At 36.6% G+C, this 20,294-nt stretch overlaps 1 protein-coding gene across 8 annotated transcripts in view; it reads left to right on the forward strand.

The window, feature by feature from the left end:
• The window catches only part of HECTD1 (HECT domain E3 ubiquitin protein ligase 1), a 64,670-nt gene extending 45,127 nt beyond the window's left edge, over positions 1–19,543 (forward strand). For 6 of the 8 annotated variants that reach the window (XM_082318521.1, XM_082318526.1, XM_082318523.1 and 3 more), the window contains exons 26-42: positions 1,415–1,636; positions 3,411–3,544; positions 5,458–5,614; positions 6,456–6,678; positions 9,305–9,359; positions 9,601–9,783; positions 10,137–10,347; positions 10,430–10,515; positions 11,649–11,776; positions 13,677–13,878; positions 14,021–14,158; positions 14,402–15,009; positions 16,120–16,198; positions 16,310–16,403; positions 16,718–16,868; positions 18,046–18,190; positions 18,580–19,543. In XM_082318521.1, the coding sequence (XP_082174647.1) occupies positions 1,415–1,636; positions 3,411–3,544; positions 5,458–5,614; positions 6,456–6,678; positions 9,305–9,359; positions 9,601–9,783; positions 10,137–10,347; positions 10,430–10,515; positions 11,649–11,776; positions 13,677–13,878; positions 14,021–14,158; positions 14,402–15,009; positions 16,120–16,198; positions 16,310–16,403; positions 16,718–16,868; positions 18,046–18,190; positions 18,580–18,717 (2,954 nt within the window). In that variant the 3' untranslated portion in view covers positions 18,718–19,543. The remainder of the gene's footprint in view (positions 1–1,414; positions 1,637–3,410; positions 3,545–5,457; positions 5,615–6,455; positions 6,679–9,304; positions 9,360–9,600; positions 9,784–10,136; positions 10,348–10,429; positions 10,516–11,648; positions 11,777–13,676; positions 13,879–14,020; positions 14,159–14,401; positions 15,010–16,119; positions 16,199–16,309; positions 16,404–16,717; positions 16,869–18,045; positions 18,191–18,579) is intronic. The other 2 variants (XM_082318527.1, XM_082318528.1) reach the window with 2 other exon arrangements.
• Positions 19,544–20,294: the final 751 nt, after the last annotated feature.

Here is a 20,294-nt window from a genome sequence, read left to right on the forward strand (position 1 = left end):
TGGATTGGAAGGTGTCCATGCTTTCACAGAGATGAGCATAGGCTTATTAACAACCCTAAATTTGAATTTCACTCTCTCCCTCCCCACATGTAGAAATTATTTCAAGCACTATACCTACGTAGGTTACCTTTGCTGATTTTTTTTTTTTGTTTGCATTTTTGTATTTTTATTTACAAACTGTTACTTATGTTCCTGAGGAAAAAAAAAAAAAAGAAAGGACGTTTTCTGATTTTTCTGATAAAAAACATTTCCTTTTCTCAGAAAGCTACCAAATGCACTTAGGGGAAGAATCTTTGTTGTATTGTGTCCATCTTCAAGGGTAGTAACTATTGCAAACCTCAGTAATAATAGTCTGAAATTCAGAATTTAGATTAATTTTTTTTTAAGAAAGCAGTGCCTCAGTTTACATAAGCTGCAATAATGAAAATGTTTACTTTAAAACTGCAAAACTTGTATTTGATAAATTTTAGAAAAGGTAGATAGAAAAACATAAGGTTTAAATTTAAGTGTAGGTGACCCCTCAAATTTGCAAGTGCAAACATGTGATTAACCTCCTGTGTTTGAAGATAAGCATGTGAGAAAATGTTTTGAAGATTGGGATGTGAATGTGTAGTTGCACATAAGTATAACTTATGCTCAGTTATGTACACTACCTGAAATTCTTTATATTGAGTTTACAGTGAATTCAGTCTTGTTTCAGTTGTTAACTAAAATGCATTTATTGTGTTTTATTTGAATGTGCAGTAAGGTAACTTCTTACTTGTTGCTTGCTTATTCTGAAAATTATTTATATAAATCATCCAACATAAGGTATACAGTCACATGTTTCACAGTACTGCCAACTCAGGCTTGTTGCCCATCATGAACATATGTGCCAATAGTTATGTGAAAGATAACAAGTCAGAGCTGCTTTGAGAACATCAGAAAAATGCACAAAAATCACAAGTTTCACATTTGTCTTGTTATGTTCTGTTCTCAATTCATTTATATATAGTTAAACTGTTTTCCCTGTATAATTTTAATTATATTGCTGTTTAGAGATTAAGTTACATTTTAGGCTTAAAGACAGACACCGTATTGGAATAATAGATTTCAGATATACTTTTCATATGTTGAAAATGAAATGAAGTAATTTCAGATTTACAGTGGGATTTGGGGATTTATGTAATAAAATTATTTGTTTTAAATGTATGCAAGGGAATATGCTCAGAAGTGAGCATCTGCATTGTAGGGTGCACTTTTGCACTGGGAAACCCTTCCCCTTTAATCTGTTATTCTTTATTGTAAAGTAACACATTACATCTGATAAGTTTTCAACACCAAATATATTTTTCAACACAGGGCTCATGCATGTAAATTGTATTCTTCAAGTCATCAAATCATTTATTTTATCTTACCATATCTTTATCTATAGCTTCTCCTCTTATGGGTGCCCAAAGTTTTCCTAATCTGACTACAACTGGTACCACATCAACAGTGACCATGTCTACATCCAGTGTTACTAGCAGCAGCAATGTAGCTACAGCAACTACAGTTTTATCTGTTGGTCAGTCGCTTAGTAATACTCTAACTACTAGCCTAACATCAACATCTAGTGAGAGCGATACAGGTCAGGAGGCAGAATATTCTTTATATGGTAAGTTTCATTTTTAAATGAACATAAGCAGACTTCCCATTAATGACTTTTCCTTTTTTCCCGTTGTTATGATTTTCTCATGTAGTAGTTTATTTACTGAAAAGTATTTGAAAGTTGAGTTGTTCGTATGTTACTGGTTCTGTAAGGCAGTAGGTAAAATAACGTTAACATAGTAGTATTTCCTTATGTTTTCAAGTCTTTATTTTCAGCAGTTTCTATCCCACATTATTATTATTATTATTATTATTATTATTATTATTATTATTATTATTATTATTTATGGTATAGTTTATTTAGGCACTTCATCTTTTCCTTAATCAAATGAGTTTACTATCTAATATAGTCTGCATATGAACCTCTAATTAAAATCAAAATGTTATTTCTCATTGTGTTGTATAGGCATGCTACATGCTCAGTGTGAGGTACCTTGTATTACTCAGTGACTGAAAAACATCCGCCATTAGGCAGAGTATACACTTAAAATAGTATATAAGGTTCCAGGTATCTCAATACTATAATACAAATTGCAAAAAAATTGGAAAGAACACAGAAATGAAAATGACACGGAGAATGGAATTATATGATTTGAGGAACAAAATCCAGAGTTACGTGGGCACTATACACTAGAAACAAACATTAGGACAGAAGTTATTTGCAGGACATGAATACTGTGCAAGAAGTTAACTATGTTGATAATATCTAGGAATTAAGTTGATGAAATGAAGTCAAGAAAAACCTGGGCTAGATATGGGAAAATGCTTCCTAATGTAAAGTTTATTGGATTGTGTGATGTTCTTGAAAGAAAAGTTACTTGATTTGTTTAAAACTTGATTGAATTAAGATTGTGTTCGATTTTGCCTCTCCTATAGCCTATTGAAATTGCTTGAAAAATATCTGGTAATTTCAATGGATATTGGAATTGAGGTGCTTGGAGGCAGTCGATTGAGATAGCTGCGTATGCCATCTCCCTTTATTCTTTTAATTTTTAAGTCTCATTTTGATATTTTGTTTGAGTGACAAGTCTTAAAATATATCATAAAGAACTGGGGAAAGAGAGTTACCTTGAAGTTTCTGCAATTCAAAGGGTGTTTGGGTGGTATACATAGTTTATATGTGTATAGAAAAATGTAAAAGTTCGGAGATTCATCCCAGTCCACCTTGGATTGCTGTGAACTTTTCTGGTTTTGAGGGGTTGGTTTTTAAGTCTTAGTACTAGGTGGGTGAAATTGAACTTTACATCTGTCTTCAGCTTCTTGTTACAGAAATTAATTAGCAATTGGATCTTAAAAAATATCAGTCTTAAATGTTTATTTTAAATGTCCTTTACATTGTAATTTGAGGTCTAAGCCACACATTCTAAGTGGAAATTAAATTAATTAAACATAGAATCAGACAGTATACACTTGTGTACCATTTTTTTGCCATCTTTTGTAATTTAAAATAAGTGTAATTATAAAATGTTTGATATAAGCAAATGAGAAACTGATCAATCTTGCTGATAGCTCTTAATTATACAAATGTTAAGTGCTTCTTTTGTTAGTTATGCTGTTGACTAGACCCTTGGACTTTTTGTCAGGTGTATGCTTTTATTACGGCTTTTAAACTTCTTATGCCGTAAGCAATGTTTTTGTTCTCTCTTTTTCTTGCTTAAGTGAGATTTGTTTTTTCACTCTTCCCAATGCTCCTGTTCTTTTAATTTTTGAAATTTTGCTTTAAAAGTTATTCATGTCTTTTTTGTTCTGTATGTAAATATATATATATATATGTATTATAGATTTTCTTGATAGCTGCCGAGCTAGTACTCTGTTGGCAGAGCTAGATGATGATGAGGATCTGCCTGAACCAGATGAAGAAGATGATGAAAATGAAGATGATAACCAAGAAGATCAAGAATATGAGGAAGTTATGGTACTGTATAGTTAGCATAGATGATATCTTAATTGACTAAGAGATGCATTAAAAGTCCACGGATTTTTTTTTTTTTTTTCTTCAATATGGGGTCCTAGCTATAATCTTTCCATTAATTAAATGTATTGAGATTTAGGACTACTGGTTTGGAGTACCTATCCATTAAGACTCTAAATGATAATGCCAAAGTTAAAATCATGTTATACTTTTCAGGGGCTGCAAAATGAATACTACTTTACAAAGGCAGTTCGTTGTCCCTTTTCCCCACTCTTGCGCATATTTTGAGTATTAAGAAAGCTGTTTTCTCATACATTCAAATGGGTGTGATAAAATTGCAAGACCTCACTAGACAGGACAGCTAACAGGGCAGTCCTCTTTCTGTACAAATTTGATTGTACCACCTTCAACATTTATTCCAGAGAAAAGTGTTTTTGAACAGCGGCACGCCCTGAGACCTTATAGGTCAGAATTAACATCTTAAAAACAACCTGGGAACAAGTTGACAGACAGTAGAAATGATGGATCTAGTGATCTAGTTCATGGGCTGATGAAATGGTATAACTTTGTGGGTAGGCTGCTGAATTTTGTAATGATATGGTTCTGGGATGTGTTTAACTGTAGGCCTGTGTGAAGCAAACTGTAATAATTTAAGTATGCCAGAGGAAGTATCTCTTTTAAAAAAAAAAAAAAAAAAAAAAAGGCAAAACCCAGCAGATTAGTCCACATGGGTGGGTCTTGCCTACATTATTGTGAGTTCTGGCTTTTCATTTGGTTCTTCTTTAGTGATATGATGAATGCTTGGTCTTCTACCACCGTTGGAGTGATCAGAATGGATATTGCAAGGTCTAAGAGGAAAAAGATAAGACTTCACTAGTGACAGCTTAATGTTTATTACATAATTCCATAAAACAATATTTACATTTATAGAAACTCCCTCTTGTAATTTATATGCACAACTTTCAGTCATTTGAACCAAAATATTTAGCACTTTCACCTACTGTGATTATGCTTTTAAGAGAAACTCAAATACATTGCTAAATATTTCATTATTTCACCTTCTGCACAAAGATATGAAGTTAGGAATGGAAAAACCAGTACTGCTTAAATGGATCTACAATGCAAACAACAACCTTTAGTTTGTAGATTGTTGATCACTTTTCAGAAATTAGTAAACGGAGTTACTCTTATTGTCCATGGGAAGAAGCAGAAATAGCTAAATTAGTCCTTGCTTAAGATTACACAGCAAGAATCGGATCTGGAAAAGAAAATTGGGTTCCAGTCCTGTTCCCTCTGATATACTATGTAATTCTTCTCAATGAGGAGTTGAACAGATTAAAAACTTGTAGAAAAGTCATAAGCAATTAATACTTGCTAAGGCTTATTGAAAATTAGATTTCTCCCGACCATCATAGTTCCAGTATTTTGGTATTTGATTTAATTTGTGGAAAAACGTGTATACATTATATATCAATATATGTATACACTTTCAAAAAAATACTTCTTGGTTTCAGAAAAGTTAATGTGTTTATTTTGACACCATTGATTTATTTGAATCTTTCATATTCCAAAGTTTGTGGAATACACAAAATAACTACACCGAGTTTGCTGGTCTACAATACTCTGTATTTCCCTATGTTCTGGTGCTTCATGGAAGTTTCATTCTTTCCAGAAATTGTAAATACACCTGTTGTAAGGTTAGCCCATTTATGTTGGTCTCTGTATGTCTGTGGTTTTGATAATTCTCTGGATTCCTGCTTGACTAGTAAATGGAACTAAAATGGTTATGTGCCAGCTTTGATATTTTTTGTGTCAATTTTAGTTTACACGACTGCTCTATTCCCTAGGTAACTATTAAATTTTTGATCAAATGATTCGTTGTAGCAGAATCTAAAAAACAACTACTTTTTTTTTAGGAAGAGGAGGAGTATGAAACCAAAGGAGGCCGTAGAAGAACATGGGATGATGATTATGTATTGAAACGGCAGTTTTCTGCTCTGGTTCCTGCTTTTGACCCAAGACCTGGTCGTACTAATGTTCAGCAGACAACTGACCTGGAAATCCCTCCACCGGGTATGCTGACAAGACATTCGTGATACTTGACCCGGCTTTAGGATGGAGATTCACTGTTAAGGGCCCTTTGTGCTCTGGGGATGATATCACTATTAACCAGTGCAACATGCTTCTGTGGCTGTGTGGCTTTTCTCTGTTTGAATAAGAGTTTCACCTACCTCTGCAGGTCCAAGCATTATTGAGGGAAAAGTAAATTAAATGCTCTGTAAAATAAGCATAATCATGAATTTTACTTGGATTAGTGGTAAATCTCTTGCTATGTCTGGTTCCACCTGCAGGGAATAATCTGTGTGCTGAGCTACCTAGAATAGCTTTGATTGGAGGGGGCTTGTTGAAACAGTCCAAAGCAGAGGCAGGGGAAAGCTAATACAGTAATTGAGCAGTCTGTACGACCAGCAGCACAGCACCTGATCTTGCTCCTTCGTTCATTCTTGTTCAGCAGTGTGGGTGTAGTCAATGTTCGTTACAGAAAAGAATACATAGGTTTAGCTTATGTGGAAACGAGCTGTTGTTGATTTTGATGAACTGAAACGAGTTAATACAACAGGAAGATACTGGATATGAAAAGAAGAATGCATGTGCTGTGATAATATTAAAGGGGGTGTTATCAAGACATAAGGATCAATAGGGATTTCAGAAATGCGTGTTAGCTTTACTCGCATAAAGAAGTGCTGTAGTTACAGCCCATGGATATAGTTCATAGTTACAACTCAGTATCATCTCTTTGGCATATGTGCAGTCCTCACGCTTCCTTATTGAGCCACTTTGTTAATGTTTAAGCCAACTTGTCATGCGTTATATGCTTTGTATTAACGGCTTCTCAATGATTTTTCACATGCAGGTACACCTCATTCAGAACTCTTGGAAGAGGTTGAGTGCATGCCATCGCCACGTTTAGCACTTACCTTGAAAGTTTCAGGTCTTGGAACAACTCGAGAAGTAGAACTGCCCTTAACAAACTTTCGATCTACCATCTTTTACTACGTACAGAAATTGTTACAGCTTTCCTGTAATGGCAATGTGAAATCTGACAAACTTAGACGTATTTGGGAGCCAACATACACGTAAGCTCACAAGTTTTTTATTCTCTGTAGAGAACACTGTGACCGATTAGGAAACGGGTGTGAAACAGTGTTAAGGTTTTTTTCCTCCTCTATAGGAAGCAATGCTAGAATTAGTTTTTCTTGCATTTATGTCAGGATCTTCCTACTGGTTTTAAAGCTAGTGCTGTGACTACGGAACAAAAAAAGTCATAACTTCTAATCCTCAACTGTGACTTGTTAATAATATTTCGCAAGTCAAGCAATTGACCGAGAGAGCAGAATTTGGTCTGCTTAGGGATCTGCTTGGAAGAATCCCATGGAGATATAGTCCTAGAGAGAAGGGAGGTCCAGGAGAGAGGATTGATTTTTCAAGGATCACTTCCTCCAGGCTCAAGAACAATCTGTCCCAATATGTGGGAAATCAGGCAGAAGGAGTAGGAGACCTGTGTGGATGAACAAGAAACTCTCAACAGAACTCAAAACATAAAAAGGAAGCACGCAAGAGGTGTAAGAAGGGTCAAGTGACCCAGGGGGAATATTAGAGACATTGTCCCAGCGTGAAGGTATGGAGTTAAGAAAGCCAAAGTCCATCTGGAGTTGAATCTGGTGAGGGATGTGAAGGACAAAAGGTTAGGGAACACTTGAAGAAGTAGGACATACAAGTCCATGGGACTCAATGGGATGCACTCACAAGAGCTGGGCACTCTTGCTCATCTTTGAAAGGTCATGGTGGTTGGGAGACATTTCTGAGGACTGGAGGAAAGCAAGTGTCACTCCTGTCCCCCAGAAGGGCAAGAAAGATCTAGGGAACTACAGATGGGTCACCTTCTCCTTCATCCCTAGAAAGGCGATGGAAATAGTCCTGGAAACCATTTTCAAACAATGAAGGCCAAGAAGGTGATTGGGAGTAGGTGGTATGGATTTATGAAGAGGAAATAATTCTTAACCAATCTAATAGCATTCTATGATAAGATGACTAGCTCAATGGATGAGGAGAAAGCAGCAGATGTTATTTTCTTTGACTTTAGCAAGGCTTTCAACACTTTCTCCCTCATTGACAAAATAATAAAGTATGGACTAGCTAGTGTCTGAAAACTGCCTGAACTGCCAGGCTCAAATGGTTGTGATCATTGGTATGAAGTCCAGCTGGAGGCCAGTCATTAGTGGTGTACCCCAAGGGTCGATACTGGGTCCAGTACTGTTTAACATCTACATTAATGAACTGTATGATGGGACAGAGCAGACCCTCAGCAAGCTTGCAGACAAAACAAGACTGGGAGGAGTCATTGTTGTACCAGATGTTTGTGCTGCCATTCTGAGAGACCTCATCAGGCTGGAGAAATGGGGAGACAGGAACTTCATGAAGTTCCACAAAGGGAAATGCAAAGTCTAGCAGCTGGGGAGAAATAACTGCTGGTACAGGCTGGGGGCCAACTGGCTTGAAAACAGCTTGGCAGAAAAGGCCCTGAGGGTCCTGGTGGATGTAAAGTTGAATGTAAGCCAGCTATGCACCCTGGCAGCAAAGACGGCCAGCAGCATCCTAGGCTGCATTAGGAAGGTTGAGGGAGGTGATCTTCCCCCTCTGCTCGGCAGTGGCGAGACACATCTGGAGTGCTATGTCCAGTTCAGGGCTCTTCAGGACAAGAGAGACATGGACACTGGAGTGAGTCTAGCAAAGGGCTGCTAGGATGATTAAAGGGTTTAAAGCATCTGTCATACAAAGAGAGTCTGAGAGGTCTGGGACTGTCTAGCCTGGGGGGAAAAAAGGCTTCTGGGATCTTACCAATGTGTATGAATACCTGATGGGAGAAAGTAAGGAAGACAGAGCATAGACTCTTCCTTGTTGCGACAAGTGAAAGGACAAGAAGAAAATGGCTCAAATTGAAATATGGGAAATTCCATTTAAACATAACATTTGAGTAGAGGTACTGGACTAGGACTCCAGAGGTCCCTTCCAACCTCAGCTATTCTCTTTACCCTAATTTGACCTTACTTGCTCTATAGTAATAGACAGACATTATAAGACTGTATGATTGTGTGTATTTTCCATTTACTACACTAATGTAACTTCTGTCATACTAGAAAACTAGCCTATACAAAAGCAAGAACTGCAGTAAGGTGGTCGCAGTTTTTTTAACTTTGTATTTCAGATTTCTGCAGTGCTTGTGTGTTCCACCTATTTTCTGAGTTGCCTTGTGTCAAAAATTGTCTGCTGTAACAAAACTGTTTTCTAGTTAAAAAGCATGAGAAATAGTTGTAAATGTGTATATCTCCTAAGTTAATACACAGCAAACTACCCTAGAACTTAAAAATTTCAAAGAGCTGGTGCATGTGTAGTGAAGAACCTAAAGTTGGTTTGGGAAATTTCCACAATGAAGGTTGTTTTGATTACTCAGACCTCACTTAAGGAACCATAAATTAAATACTTGGCAAGATAAATATCAACATCATGAAAATTAAATACGAGTTTAAGAACTTTGCTGCATCAGGGTATCCCAGATGTTCTGTGCAGCAATGAGCAGCTGCTATTGCTGGCTTACATCATGTTATCTAAATGTTATTGATGTCTAACAAGTCGATGTATAACTTCAGAATTTAGAGGACGTGCTATGAGTATGAAATATTAACTCATTGTTTTGATATCTAGAATCATGTACAGAGAAATGAAGGATTCTGATAAGGAGAAAGAAAGTGGAAAAATGGTAAGACTTCTGTGCCTTTGTGTATGTTCTTATGGCCGTTTAAACAACAGCAAAACAAATCTTATTGCAGTTTTTGAAATGCTATATTAAAAAAAAACTAACAGTTTTCAGTTACTTAAAGGATATGAGTGAGTATATTTGTAAATGCATGCTCCTTTAAAAAAAGACAATATGTAATGCATGTGAAATCTTAAAGACTTTACAATCAGGAAAAACCAACATTTGGTGGTTCCTGTTGTAGGGTTGCTGGTCAGTAGAGCATGTGGAGCAGTACCTTGGCACTGACGAATTACCAAAGAATGACTTGATAACCTACCTGCAGAAGAATGCAGACTCAGCTTTCCTGCGCCACTGGAAATTAACCGGCACTAATAAAAGTATTAGGAAAAACAGAAATTGTTCCCAGCTCATAGCTGCATACAAGGTATATGTCTGCATCCAAACTTTTTTTATTATGTATGGCTGTGTGCTTTGTTTTGCAGCTTTAAAGAGTCTTGCGGAGGAGTGATATGACATGGATCAGAAAGTTGACTGTCCACATGCCAATATCAAGTTTAGTTGTTGCTGCTCTTTCTTTTTTTTTTTTTTTTAATGACTTCTGTTGAATATAGTCGTGTTAAAATGCATTTGAATCATGATTTGAACCATCCACAATTTAACTAAGTGTTGAGGTTAAACACAGTAACCATTCTGATTTTTCAAATCATTAACTTGGAGTGCGCAGTCCTAAAGATGGTAACACACACAGTTTTCATTCTTGACAATTCTTTATTACAGGATTTTTGTGAACATGGATCAAAATCTGGATTAAGTCAAGGGGCCATTTCTACTCTTCAAAACTCTGATATCCTTAGTTTGGCAAAGGAACAACCTCAGGCCAAAGCTGGCAGTGGGCAGAACTCCTGTGGAGTAGAAGATGTTCTGCAGTTACTTCGCATTTTGTATATAGTTGCCAGTGACCCTTACACAGCACGAACTTCTCAAGAAGGTAAGTTAGTTATCTAGCAGAGCTTCTTAAATGTTTTAATGAAAACAAAATAAAGGAAAAATTTTCTCTTTGATATTTTCAGAAGGAGATGAGCATCCTCAGTTTAACTTTCCACCAGATGAATTCACAAGCAAAAAAATTACTACAAAGATTCTGCAACAGATTGAGGTATTACATTAATGTATTATGCACAATGTATGTATGTAATATTGTTTTTAAGACTATTATGCTCTTCCTTACTTTGACTGTTTGAAATTACTAGCTTTTTTGCCATTTTGACTTTTGAATTGTGTCATACGATATTTACTTCCTTATATTCTGAATGAATAAATTCTGTAAGAACAGGCTAGTCTGATTAAAAACATACCAAGAAAAAAGTTGTAATACAATTGTATCTTTTGGTTATGAAGAATAATTTTTCTGCACCAAACGTCGATGTTACCATGTGTATTTATCTCTGCCTGATGATATTGTAACAAAGGCAATTAATTGTGTCAGGATTCATAAACGTTTTATTGTTTATACATTCCACATAAAGCTTTCAAAAATCGCATTTAGAAAACATATTCTTGGTACTAGGTCAGTTAGCTGCGTTGAAAGGAAAACTTCTACTTGAGTAGAACTACACTTTCTTTAACAGAGATTTAAAGATGATGAAGATTCTTGACTTGCTCTGCTCTTGTGTGCTTTTTGAGGTGGTTTTTTTTTTTTTACTACAGTTAAGTTGTCCTAATTATTCATTTAAAAAAAAAGTTCAGTTTTTCATGTTCTTTTAAAGGCTTTTCAGGCACCCTGAATATCTTTGTAGTAATATTTTCTGCAGTCTTTTATTATTATACTTGTATTTTAGAAGGGAGTATAGTAATATTTCAGTGGGGATCATCTTTACTACCACCAAGTTTCTTTGTGTCTTCTGGTATTGAGGAGGTAGTATCTAATCACTTTTGGGCAACACTCAGCAGTAATTCTCTCCAGGTAATTATATACTTGGGTCTCCCCACAGTGCTTTGAGTAGTATGTATCCCAGAGATGTACTACAGCTTTTAGTGTGTTTGTGCCAAAGCACCCTGTGTCCACCCTTGAGTCCTAGAAACTCTGTGAACTTCTCATGCATAGCATTGAAAAGGAAAAAAAAAAGTAGCAGTTGCTGAGACGGAAGGAACTTGCTCAAGCATAGGTGAAAACTCTGTACTTGGATGTATTGGGTGTCTGTGTACTTAGTTACAAACTTGTTAGAACAACCTGAGTCTAATATTAGAAACATTTTGTTGTTGTTGTTCTTATCTTGCATTAAACTACAGGAACCCTTGGCACTAGCAAGCGGAGCTTTGCCAGACTGGTGTGAGCAGCTAACAAGCAAGTGTCCTTTCTTAATTCCATTTGAAACAAGACAGTTGTACTTCACATGCACAGCATTTGGAGCATCAAGGTAAAAAAAAAAAAAATTAAGAAAACTAAGACTGCCTTTTTTGTTTTTATATATAATAGGTTTTTTAATTGCTAAGTCACAGAAGGACGTTATCCTAACAAGATAGATTTTGCTTGCCAAATGTAAAGCATTTTAGATAGTAGAAAAAAGGGGAATAAGATAGAAAACTTCAGAAAGACTTTTGGACACTTGAAACGTTTCTTGTTCATTGTCTTAGAGGTTTATGATGAGCAGCCTGCCTTCTGTTTGATATTATTCAGGAAATGCCTTTGAAGAAATTTCATTTTTCAACTTCAGCTGAAGACTTGCTTGTGTACCTCTAGCTATGTTATCATATCAGGCAGTAATTCGACTGGGTTGCAGTTCATTGCATGAAGAAGTAAGAAACAAAATAAAAAAATTCTGAAAATAAATGTGAATTAAATGTTTGTTGAAAACATACACCAAAGCACCTATCTTTTATTTTTTAGTTCCTGCAGTGGTTTGGTGATTGTTTGGTTTGGTTTGTTTATTTTTAATTCACTAAAGTCTTAACAAAATAGACAAAATCTAACTAATAGATGCTATTTCAAAAGTTAGTACTAGCTGCATAATGAAACTGTATCAAAACCAGACATTAAAACATTTAAGTGTACCCTCTAAAGTGTTTTGTTACCTAGGAATCCTTAATATTTTGATTGCAGCAGTGATTACCTTGAGAGTATGTAGACAGTGTAAACCTTTTTGCCAGCTTACTTTTATGTAATGAGAAGGAAGAATTAGTTTTTGTGGGTTTTCTTGGCTGGGTTTTTTTGTTTGTTTTTCCGAAGAGGAAGAAAACTGTGGACAGTGAGTTGCAAAAATTACTGTTGTGTTTAATACACAGTAGAAATGCCTCATGAAGAGTGTAAAATTAGGCCTTTAAAAAGAAAGGAAAAGGCAGAGAAGAAAAGGTGTTCTCTTGCAAGACATCAATTTAAATCTTCTCAATGTGGAAAAATTGAACTTCTATGGAAAAATGGTCCAGAAAACTGGACCATGTGTGTTTGGGTTTTGTTTTGTTTTGAAAAAGGTAGTATTTTTAGAAAAACGGCGTTTTAAAGAGATCCTTCAGGAAACATTGCATGGTATTTACTTGCTAAGTAAAGAGCTAGCTTAAGCTCTTAAAATACTGGAAATAGTTCTTAAAACTCATATACTGTATATGAACTCTCTGTGTGTAGACACACCCGGGCGTGTACACTCTCTGTCGGTGTCTGTCATGACGCTTGACCATACTTGCAAAACAGCATTATAGATAGTTTATTGCTGCATAGATGACTATATAAACAAGAATTTTGAACTTGACTTCATGTAAGTACTGCTAGTAGAGGCGGCTGTTCTTCCTTCACTGACATGGGTCTCTATGTGTGTGATTGCACTTCAGCTTTGGTTCTGTGTTTCTCTAATAAGTGCGTGAGTAAGTAAATCTTGCCATAAAACCTTGGTCAGTATCAATGGGGTGATGTACAACTGCCTTGCAGTATATAATGGAAGTTGTAATAAGTGTCTATAAACAGTTTTGAGCATCTGTGATTAAAAAGTAAATGCCACCCTCTGTTCATTCCACTGTAATATGAAAATTATAGTAATTCAGATCAAGAATTGTGTGTTTTCATTGGTGCAATCTATTACATCAGAAGTTATGGCTGGACCTTCATAGTAACTAAAAACTTAGTTTGCTAAACTCAAGATACGAAGCAGCCCATATTTGGGCATTTTGGATACTTCTGAGAAATACTTCAGTATATAACTTCAGAAAAAAAAAATTAGGAGGAGGTAATTAGTACTTAGCAAGGTAACTTTTTCTTAGGGGCTACTTTTAGGTTTTCGTGCTGGTAGACTTCGAAGTTTTAAACAACTGGGTTTTGTTTTTTTCCAGAGCAATTGTATGGCTACAGAACAGACGTGAAGCCACTGTTGAACGGACAAGGACCACAAGCACCGTGCGACGTGATGATCCAGGAGAGTTCAGAGTTGGACGCCTCAAACACGAAAGAGTGAAAGTTCCGCGAGGTGAATCCTTGATGGAATGGGCAGAAAATGTCATGCAGATTCATGCAGACAGAAAATCTGTTCTAGAGGTAAAGCCTATCTGCTTAGCAGAGCGAGGTTAGATAGCTGTTTCTAATGTACTGGCCGGGATATTGAATATCCTGTTCCATAACCAACACTGAACATTTCACTAGGATTTTCTTTTATTGTTAACATTCCTTGTTTTTCTAGGTTGAGTTTTTAGGGGAGGAAGGAACAGGCCTGGGTCCTACCTTGGAATTTTATGCACTGGTGGCAGCAGAATTTCAGAGGACAGATTTGGGAGCTTGGCTTTGCGATGATGACTTCCCAGATGATGAGTCTCGCCAGGTATATTTCAATTTGCATTCTAAACTGAGGACTTGTATAAAAGAAAAATGAGCTAGATATCCAGGAAGGGAAGAACACATGATCAGTGAGCAGCCACTCATCATGGTCAAGAATGACCACTCTGCTCTACAGCTTCCGTTCTTACCTGTTCTCTTTTTAACAGAAAAGTAGAGTACAGTAAGTTAAAACAGCACAGATACATAATTGAGTTTAACAATGTCAACTTTTTTTTGTGTGTCTCAGGTTGATATTGGTGGTGGATTGAAACCCCCTGGCTACTATGTACAGAGATCATGTGGACTCTTCACAGCACCATTCCCACAAGATAGTGATGACCTTGAAAGAATAACCAAACTCTTTCATTTCCTTGGGATTTTCTTGGCTAAATGCATTCAGGACAATAGACTTGTGGATTTACCCATTTCTAAGCCTTTTTTTAAGCTCATGTGTATGGGGGATATTAAAAGTAACATGAGTAAGTTGATATATGAATCACGGGGTGACAGAGACTTGCACTGTACTGAAAGTCAGTCGGAGGCTTCTACAGAAGAAGGGCATGATTCCTTGTCAGTAGGAAGTCTGGAAGAAGACTCCAAATCAGAATTTATTCTTGATCCACCAAAACCTAAACCTCCTGCCTGGTTTAATGGAATTTTAACATGGGAAGACTTTGAGTTAGTAAATCCACATAGAGCTAGGTTTCTAAAAGAAATTAAGGACCTTGCAATTAAAAGGCGTCAAATTTTAAGCAACAAAAGTCTGTCAGAAGATGAAAAGAACACAAAACTACAGGAATTAATGCTGAAGAATCCATCAGGCTCTGGGCCTCCACTTAGCATAGAAGATTTGGGGTAAGAGTGTTCATATTTATTTATAAATATGCGAACAGTGTTGTGTTAGAGACAAATGTCAACATGTATAATTAAAAATGAAGATGTCTTCATTTTAAATAGTACCGTTGCAAGGGGGAATCATTAGAGATGCAGCAAGATCCAGTTTGCCATCTGTAGCTATATTCTTGTTTCTTAGTTTGAGGATTTTCTGTTCTCACTTGCTCAGTTTCCTAATGTTTAAACTTAAACGCGGCTGCACTGCAATGCTGTATGACTCTCTACAAACACCCAGATACTTGTGAAGACCTTTAGAAAAGTGTGAATTGGTAATTTCTTTGCTATGATAACTACTGAAATCTATCAAATTTTTTGGAGAGCTTTTAAAAGAGGACAGATTGAAATTTCAGATTGTGTTAATTGACACGCAGTGCAGTGTTTGAATCCCTGTCAAACAGAACATTTGCTAACTTTTAGCAAATGTTAAAGACCTAAAAGTGCTCATACATGGGTAAACTTGTGTCAGGATGTCATCTTTTGTAGTTTTAAATTATTTCTTTTGAAACAACAGTAGCTTTTCTACCATTAATATTATGGGTTATTTGTTAAAATTGTGTTGTGCCACAAGGATTGCATAGTCAGAGTTCAGTAATTGCTTATGGCCCTGTGGACTGCAGCAGGGCTTGTTATCGAGAGAAAGCAGGTAGCACCATTGAAGGGCCTCCATATCTAATATGTGAAGTGGCTCTATAACTGTTAGTGCAGGAAATTAACGTAAAGGATTTTTTGAGTTTGTGAACTGAATGAAGCAGTTAGAGTTTTGAAGCTGATAACCTAAAGATATCAAACTCTATGAAATTTTCAAGGGTTATCAAATCCAAATAAATAGCGGGTGAGTACACGCATGTGCATACCGTAGATTTGAAATGTGTATTATCTGAGTAGTCCATTACTAATTGCAGTTCTGTACTGTGGTCCACTGTTCATGTATGTAGAGAATGATCCACAAACAATGGTTTGAAATGTAGTGAGATGCTTTCGGGTGTGTGGGGTGCAGTTTATAAATCTAGTGTATTTGCAAAAGCAGTAGCAGACTTGTTTGCAATTACTAATTATCTTTGTATTTTGAAGTCTAAATTTTCAGTTCTGCCCTTCATCCAAAGTATATGGGTTTACAGCTGTGGATCTCAAGCCAGGTGGGGAAGATGAGGTAAGGAAACAACCTACCTTTACAATTTAAACAGTGGTTCAATTTTTACTGTCTCAGCAGTAACTCTAATGCAAAGTGAGTTCTTACAGTGTTTATCTGTTGTCTTTGCAGACTATAACAATGGATAATGCAGAGGAATATGTAGATCTGATGTTTGACTTCTGCATGCATACTGGTATACAGAAACAGATGGAGGCATTCAGAGGTAATTTTAAATATGGCAGAATATATATGCAGTTAGGTGGCCTAATTGGTGTTCAGGGTCTGCTTGTTTAAAGTGGTGGCGTAGAATGGCTTTCAAAACCAAACTTTTAAATTAAGAGTGCAATAGATAAGATATTAATTTCATAACACCTTTGCATTAGTTATGCCATTTTTAATCTTGAAGAGGTTCCATTTACCTTAATGAAGAAACTGTTCGTTGATTCTGGTTTGATTAAAATATAATTGAAATGCTGACATTATTTTATAAACAATCTTTTTACTTATGTTTATAACTGTATCTTGTGTAAATTAAAGATGGCTTCAATAGAGTCTTCCCAATGGAGAAGCTGAGTTCCTTCAGCCATGAAGAAGTTCAGATGATTCTTTGTGGAAATCAGTCACCTTCTTGGGCAGCTGAGGATATCATCAATTATACTGAACCTAAACTGGGATATACACGAGACAGGTACTTACATTCTGAGTGACTTGAAAATAGCTAAATATATGTTAAGTAACAAAATGTCCAGAATGTTCGTTAGATGAAGATGCCGAATTGGATGGCATTAGTGCTCACTGAACAGCAAGTGATTGTGTAAAACGACATGAAATAACCGTGTGTATTACAACAGATAGGTTAGAAGATACTTGCTGTTTTTGTGATGAGAGAGGATAAATACTAAAATGTGAACAATGAGTGGAAATTAATGGCAGCTAACTAATACAGGCTATTAAAAGTAGCATTTTAGAGTTTTTACTTTCATCTTTGGTGGTAGTTATAATTTCTGTTTGGTTGGGTATTGTTGTTATTTGTCCCTTATTTCTTTCTCATCAAGTCTAGTTAAAAAAGAAAATGTACTGTGCAGGGAACAAATATACTGGTGATTCGCTGTCAGGAGGTGGTCTCGATGTTTTGGGGTTTGTTGCTGCCTTGTCATGTTTGGTAGCAATAACATACAAACTGCTTCTGGAACTGTGTTGGTATAAGCATGCTGAAGGATCCTAATCGGTCCAAGATGCTGTGTGGAGCGATTCGTCTATTGACCCTGCCCTGTGTGCAGTGACGCAACGGAGATTACAGTGCCTGATAGCCGAGGGCCTGTTTCAGCAGGCTGTGCTTTCTTCATGCCCTCTCCTCCCCCTCATTCCCTGGGCTGGTATGGATGAAAGCAGTGGTATCTGGAGGATTCCTTGAAGATCTGTTGTAGTCTGTTACATTTCTCCTATTTTTTTGCTTGAAGGTCTTTAACAGGACAGAAATGAAATCATATATAAATGGAAGGGGCTTTATACTGCAGAAGTGGTACAGAAAAAGTCTTAAGATTATAGTCAGTTGGAGTCTTCTCATAGAATAGGTTTGAGCTCTGTCTACTTCTCTACCCACTCATATGCAACATACCTGAATAACGCTCCAAGTATGGAGAAAAGTTCTTATTCACCTACATTTTTCTGTGTAGAAAGCAAGGAGATAAAGGAAGTATTTTTGGTTTTATGATGTTTTATTCTTAACTCAATACTGAACAGGCACTAGAATCTTACAGTGACTGCTGAGACGTGACTAAAGATCATAACTGTATTGTCGTAAGGGAAATTAAAAAAACGCTCTTGGAATGTTATCATAACTAATTATTGTAATTTATTTTAAGCCCTGGATTCCTTCGATTTGTGAGAGTCTTGTGTGGTATGTCTTCGGATGAAAGGAAGGCTTTTCTCCAGTTCACCACTGGTTGTTCCACACTCCCACCAGGAGGACTGGCAAACCTACATCCCCGGCTCACTGTTGTACGCAAGGTATGGCTTCTTTGGGTTGCCCTCCAAAGCGGCTGTTCTGGCTTTTGAATGTGATCATTGCTATGTTAAGAAATAACACTGACTTTTTTTGTTTGGTTTGTGGGTGGGGTTTTTTGTTTTGTTTTTAATTTATGACACTGTGCTAAGCTTTCAGTACTAACCTCTGTTTCAGGTCTGTTCTCTGACTTTATATTTGAATATAAAAGAATTAACGTACATATAAAGTAAATATATTTAAGTTGGTCTGTAGCTTTCCTGATGCTACTGTTTCTTGACAACTGGTGTTACGTATGCAGTAAATGCCATGAATTAGGGGACTTAACAACTTTTAACTTCCATATCGAGTGCTGTGAACGACTGCAGTAAAAACTGTTGGTTCTTTTCCTCAGGTTGATGCTACAGATGCAAGTTACCCATCTGTGAATACCTGTGTGCATTATCTAAAGTTACCTGAGTATTCTTCTGAGGAGATTATGAGAGAGCGTCTGCTAGCTGCTACAATGGAGAAAGGCTTCCATCTCAACTGAGCCGCTGACTGCAGTATGGGACAGGAGAAAGTGGTTTTTGATACTAGCAAAGCCTCTTGTGTTTGTGTGCAAAAAATATGATCTCCACGCTGTGCTCTGATGAGACTTGCCTTTTTTTTCACCTGTGAGGCTTTAGGAACATGTGGAATAAGTTTGTTAGCTGCTAATGACAAAATAAATCCTTGTAACTACACAGCCAGCGAGAAATTGGCACAGAACACTGTGTGATGCTTCAAGGGCTTGCACAACTGGAAATTAAGGTGGTTCTGTTTGACTGTTCCAAAGAACAGATCATCAGATTTTCAGTGTTCACCGATACAAATTTCTAACAGTGTATTCGTGTAAAGTTTGTCATTTAATACCTTGTACACTACAGTTGCCATCACCGATTCCTGTTTTGCTGGCTTTAAGCTAACTGGTCAGAAACTTGCTTCCTTAAAACTTAGAGTTAACGGGCATCTCCAGCTTTTTCTTTTTTAATGGTGCCTGCACTATTGGAGTATTTTAGTGGGATTTTGCATATAATCATGCACAACCTTTTTTTTTTTTTTTCTTTTTTCTTTCAAGTGGGAATATATTTTGATTTCTCAAATGCCCTGCTATAAAGATCAAATCCTTAAGTGTGTTTGTGCAGCTCAACAATAAAGCTATTAAAAAACACTGGTTCCTAGTGCAAGGCACACTTAAAGCAAGTTTTACTTTTGGTTGTATTTTCTTTGTATATTATAAACATTTATTTAACTTGTTGCAGTTTGAAGTTTAAATAAAACACCCAATGTGTAAGCTCAAAAGTAATCATTAAAATGTTTGCAACATATTAAACTGTCTCCTCTGAATACTTCATTAATACTTCTTCTGTTGTTAAATCTCCGTACGTGTTCTGAACGATCATCTGCCATACTTTTTTCAAGGTTTAAAAGAACTACATGGCAATAATTGATCTCACGAACTCATCTCTCTGCTCAAATCTTTTCAAAATTACACAGTGCAGCTTTCTAAGGACTAGTCTGGCAGCGCCAACACTGCGCGTGGCAGGTTTTGGTGCTCTTCAGCGGGCCCATGGGGCATGAGGTTATAGTTCTTCACTACGTTGGAATAAAAACGGGGTCAGGTGATGCAGCTGATTCAGCTTTACTTGAGATGGAGTGCCTGGCTTGGTTTCAGCATGGGGTGAGGTATTTATTGGTACAAAGTGGCTTACAGTAAGATAAAGCGAGATGCCAATATGTCTTTAAAGATATTGAAGTACTCGATACCAGAAAATTATTATTTTCGTTGAATCTGTGTGGTAAGTTTTGTTCTGTGCCAGTGCTCTTTGGCCAAACAAACTTTGCTTGGACCACTGCTGAGGGTGGGCTTGCCAAAAGATTCTGCCTCTCAGAATTAAATTAAATTAAATTTATTAAGCATAAATCAGGTGGATTTCTTTTCCTAGCGTTATTCATAAGGCTTTACAGGCATCTTCTTTGAAATTTTCCCCAGTGCAAAACTGAAGGGGAATCTTCCCCCCCCACTCCTGGGACTACTGTGCTTCAACAAAGCAGTTGCATAAACCTTGGGTACAAGTAGCTGCTCCA

The sequence above is a fragment of the Platalea leucorodia genome (assembly GCF_965183815.1).
Source record: "Platalea leucorodia genome assembly, chromosome: 7".
Classification (NCBI taxonomy): domain Eukaryota; kingdom Metazoa; phylum Chordata; class Aves; order Pelecaniformes; family Threskiornithidae; genus Platalea; species Platalea leucorodia.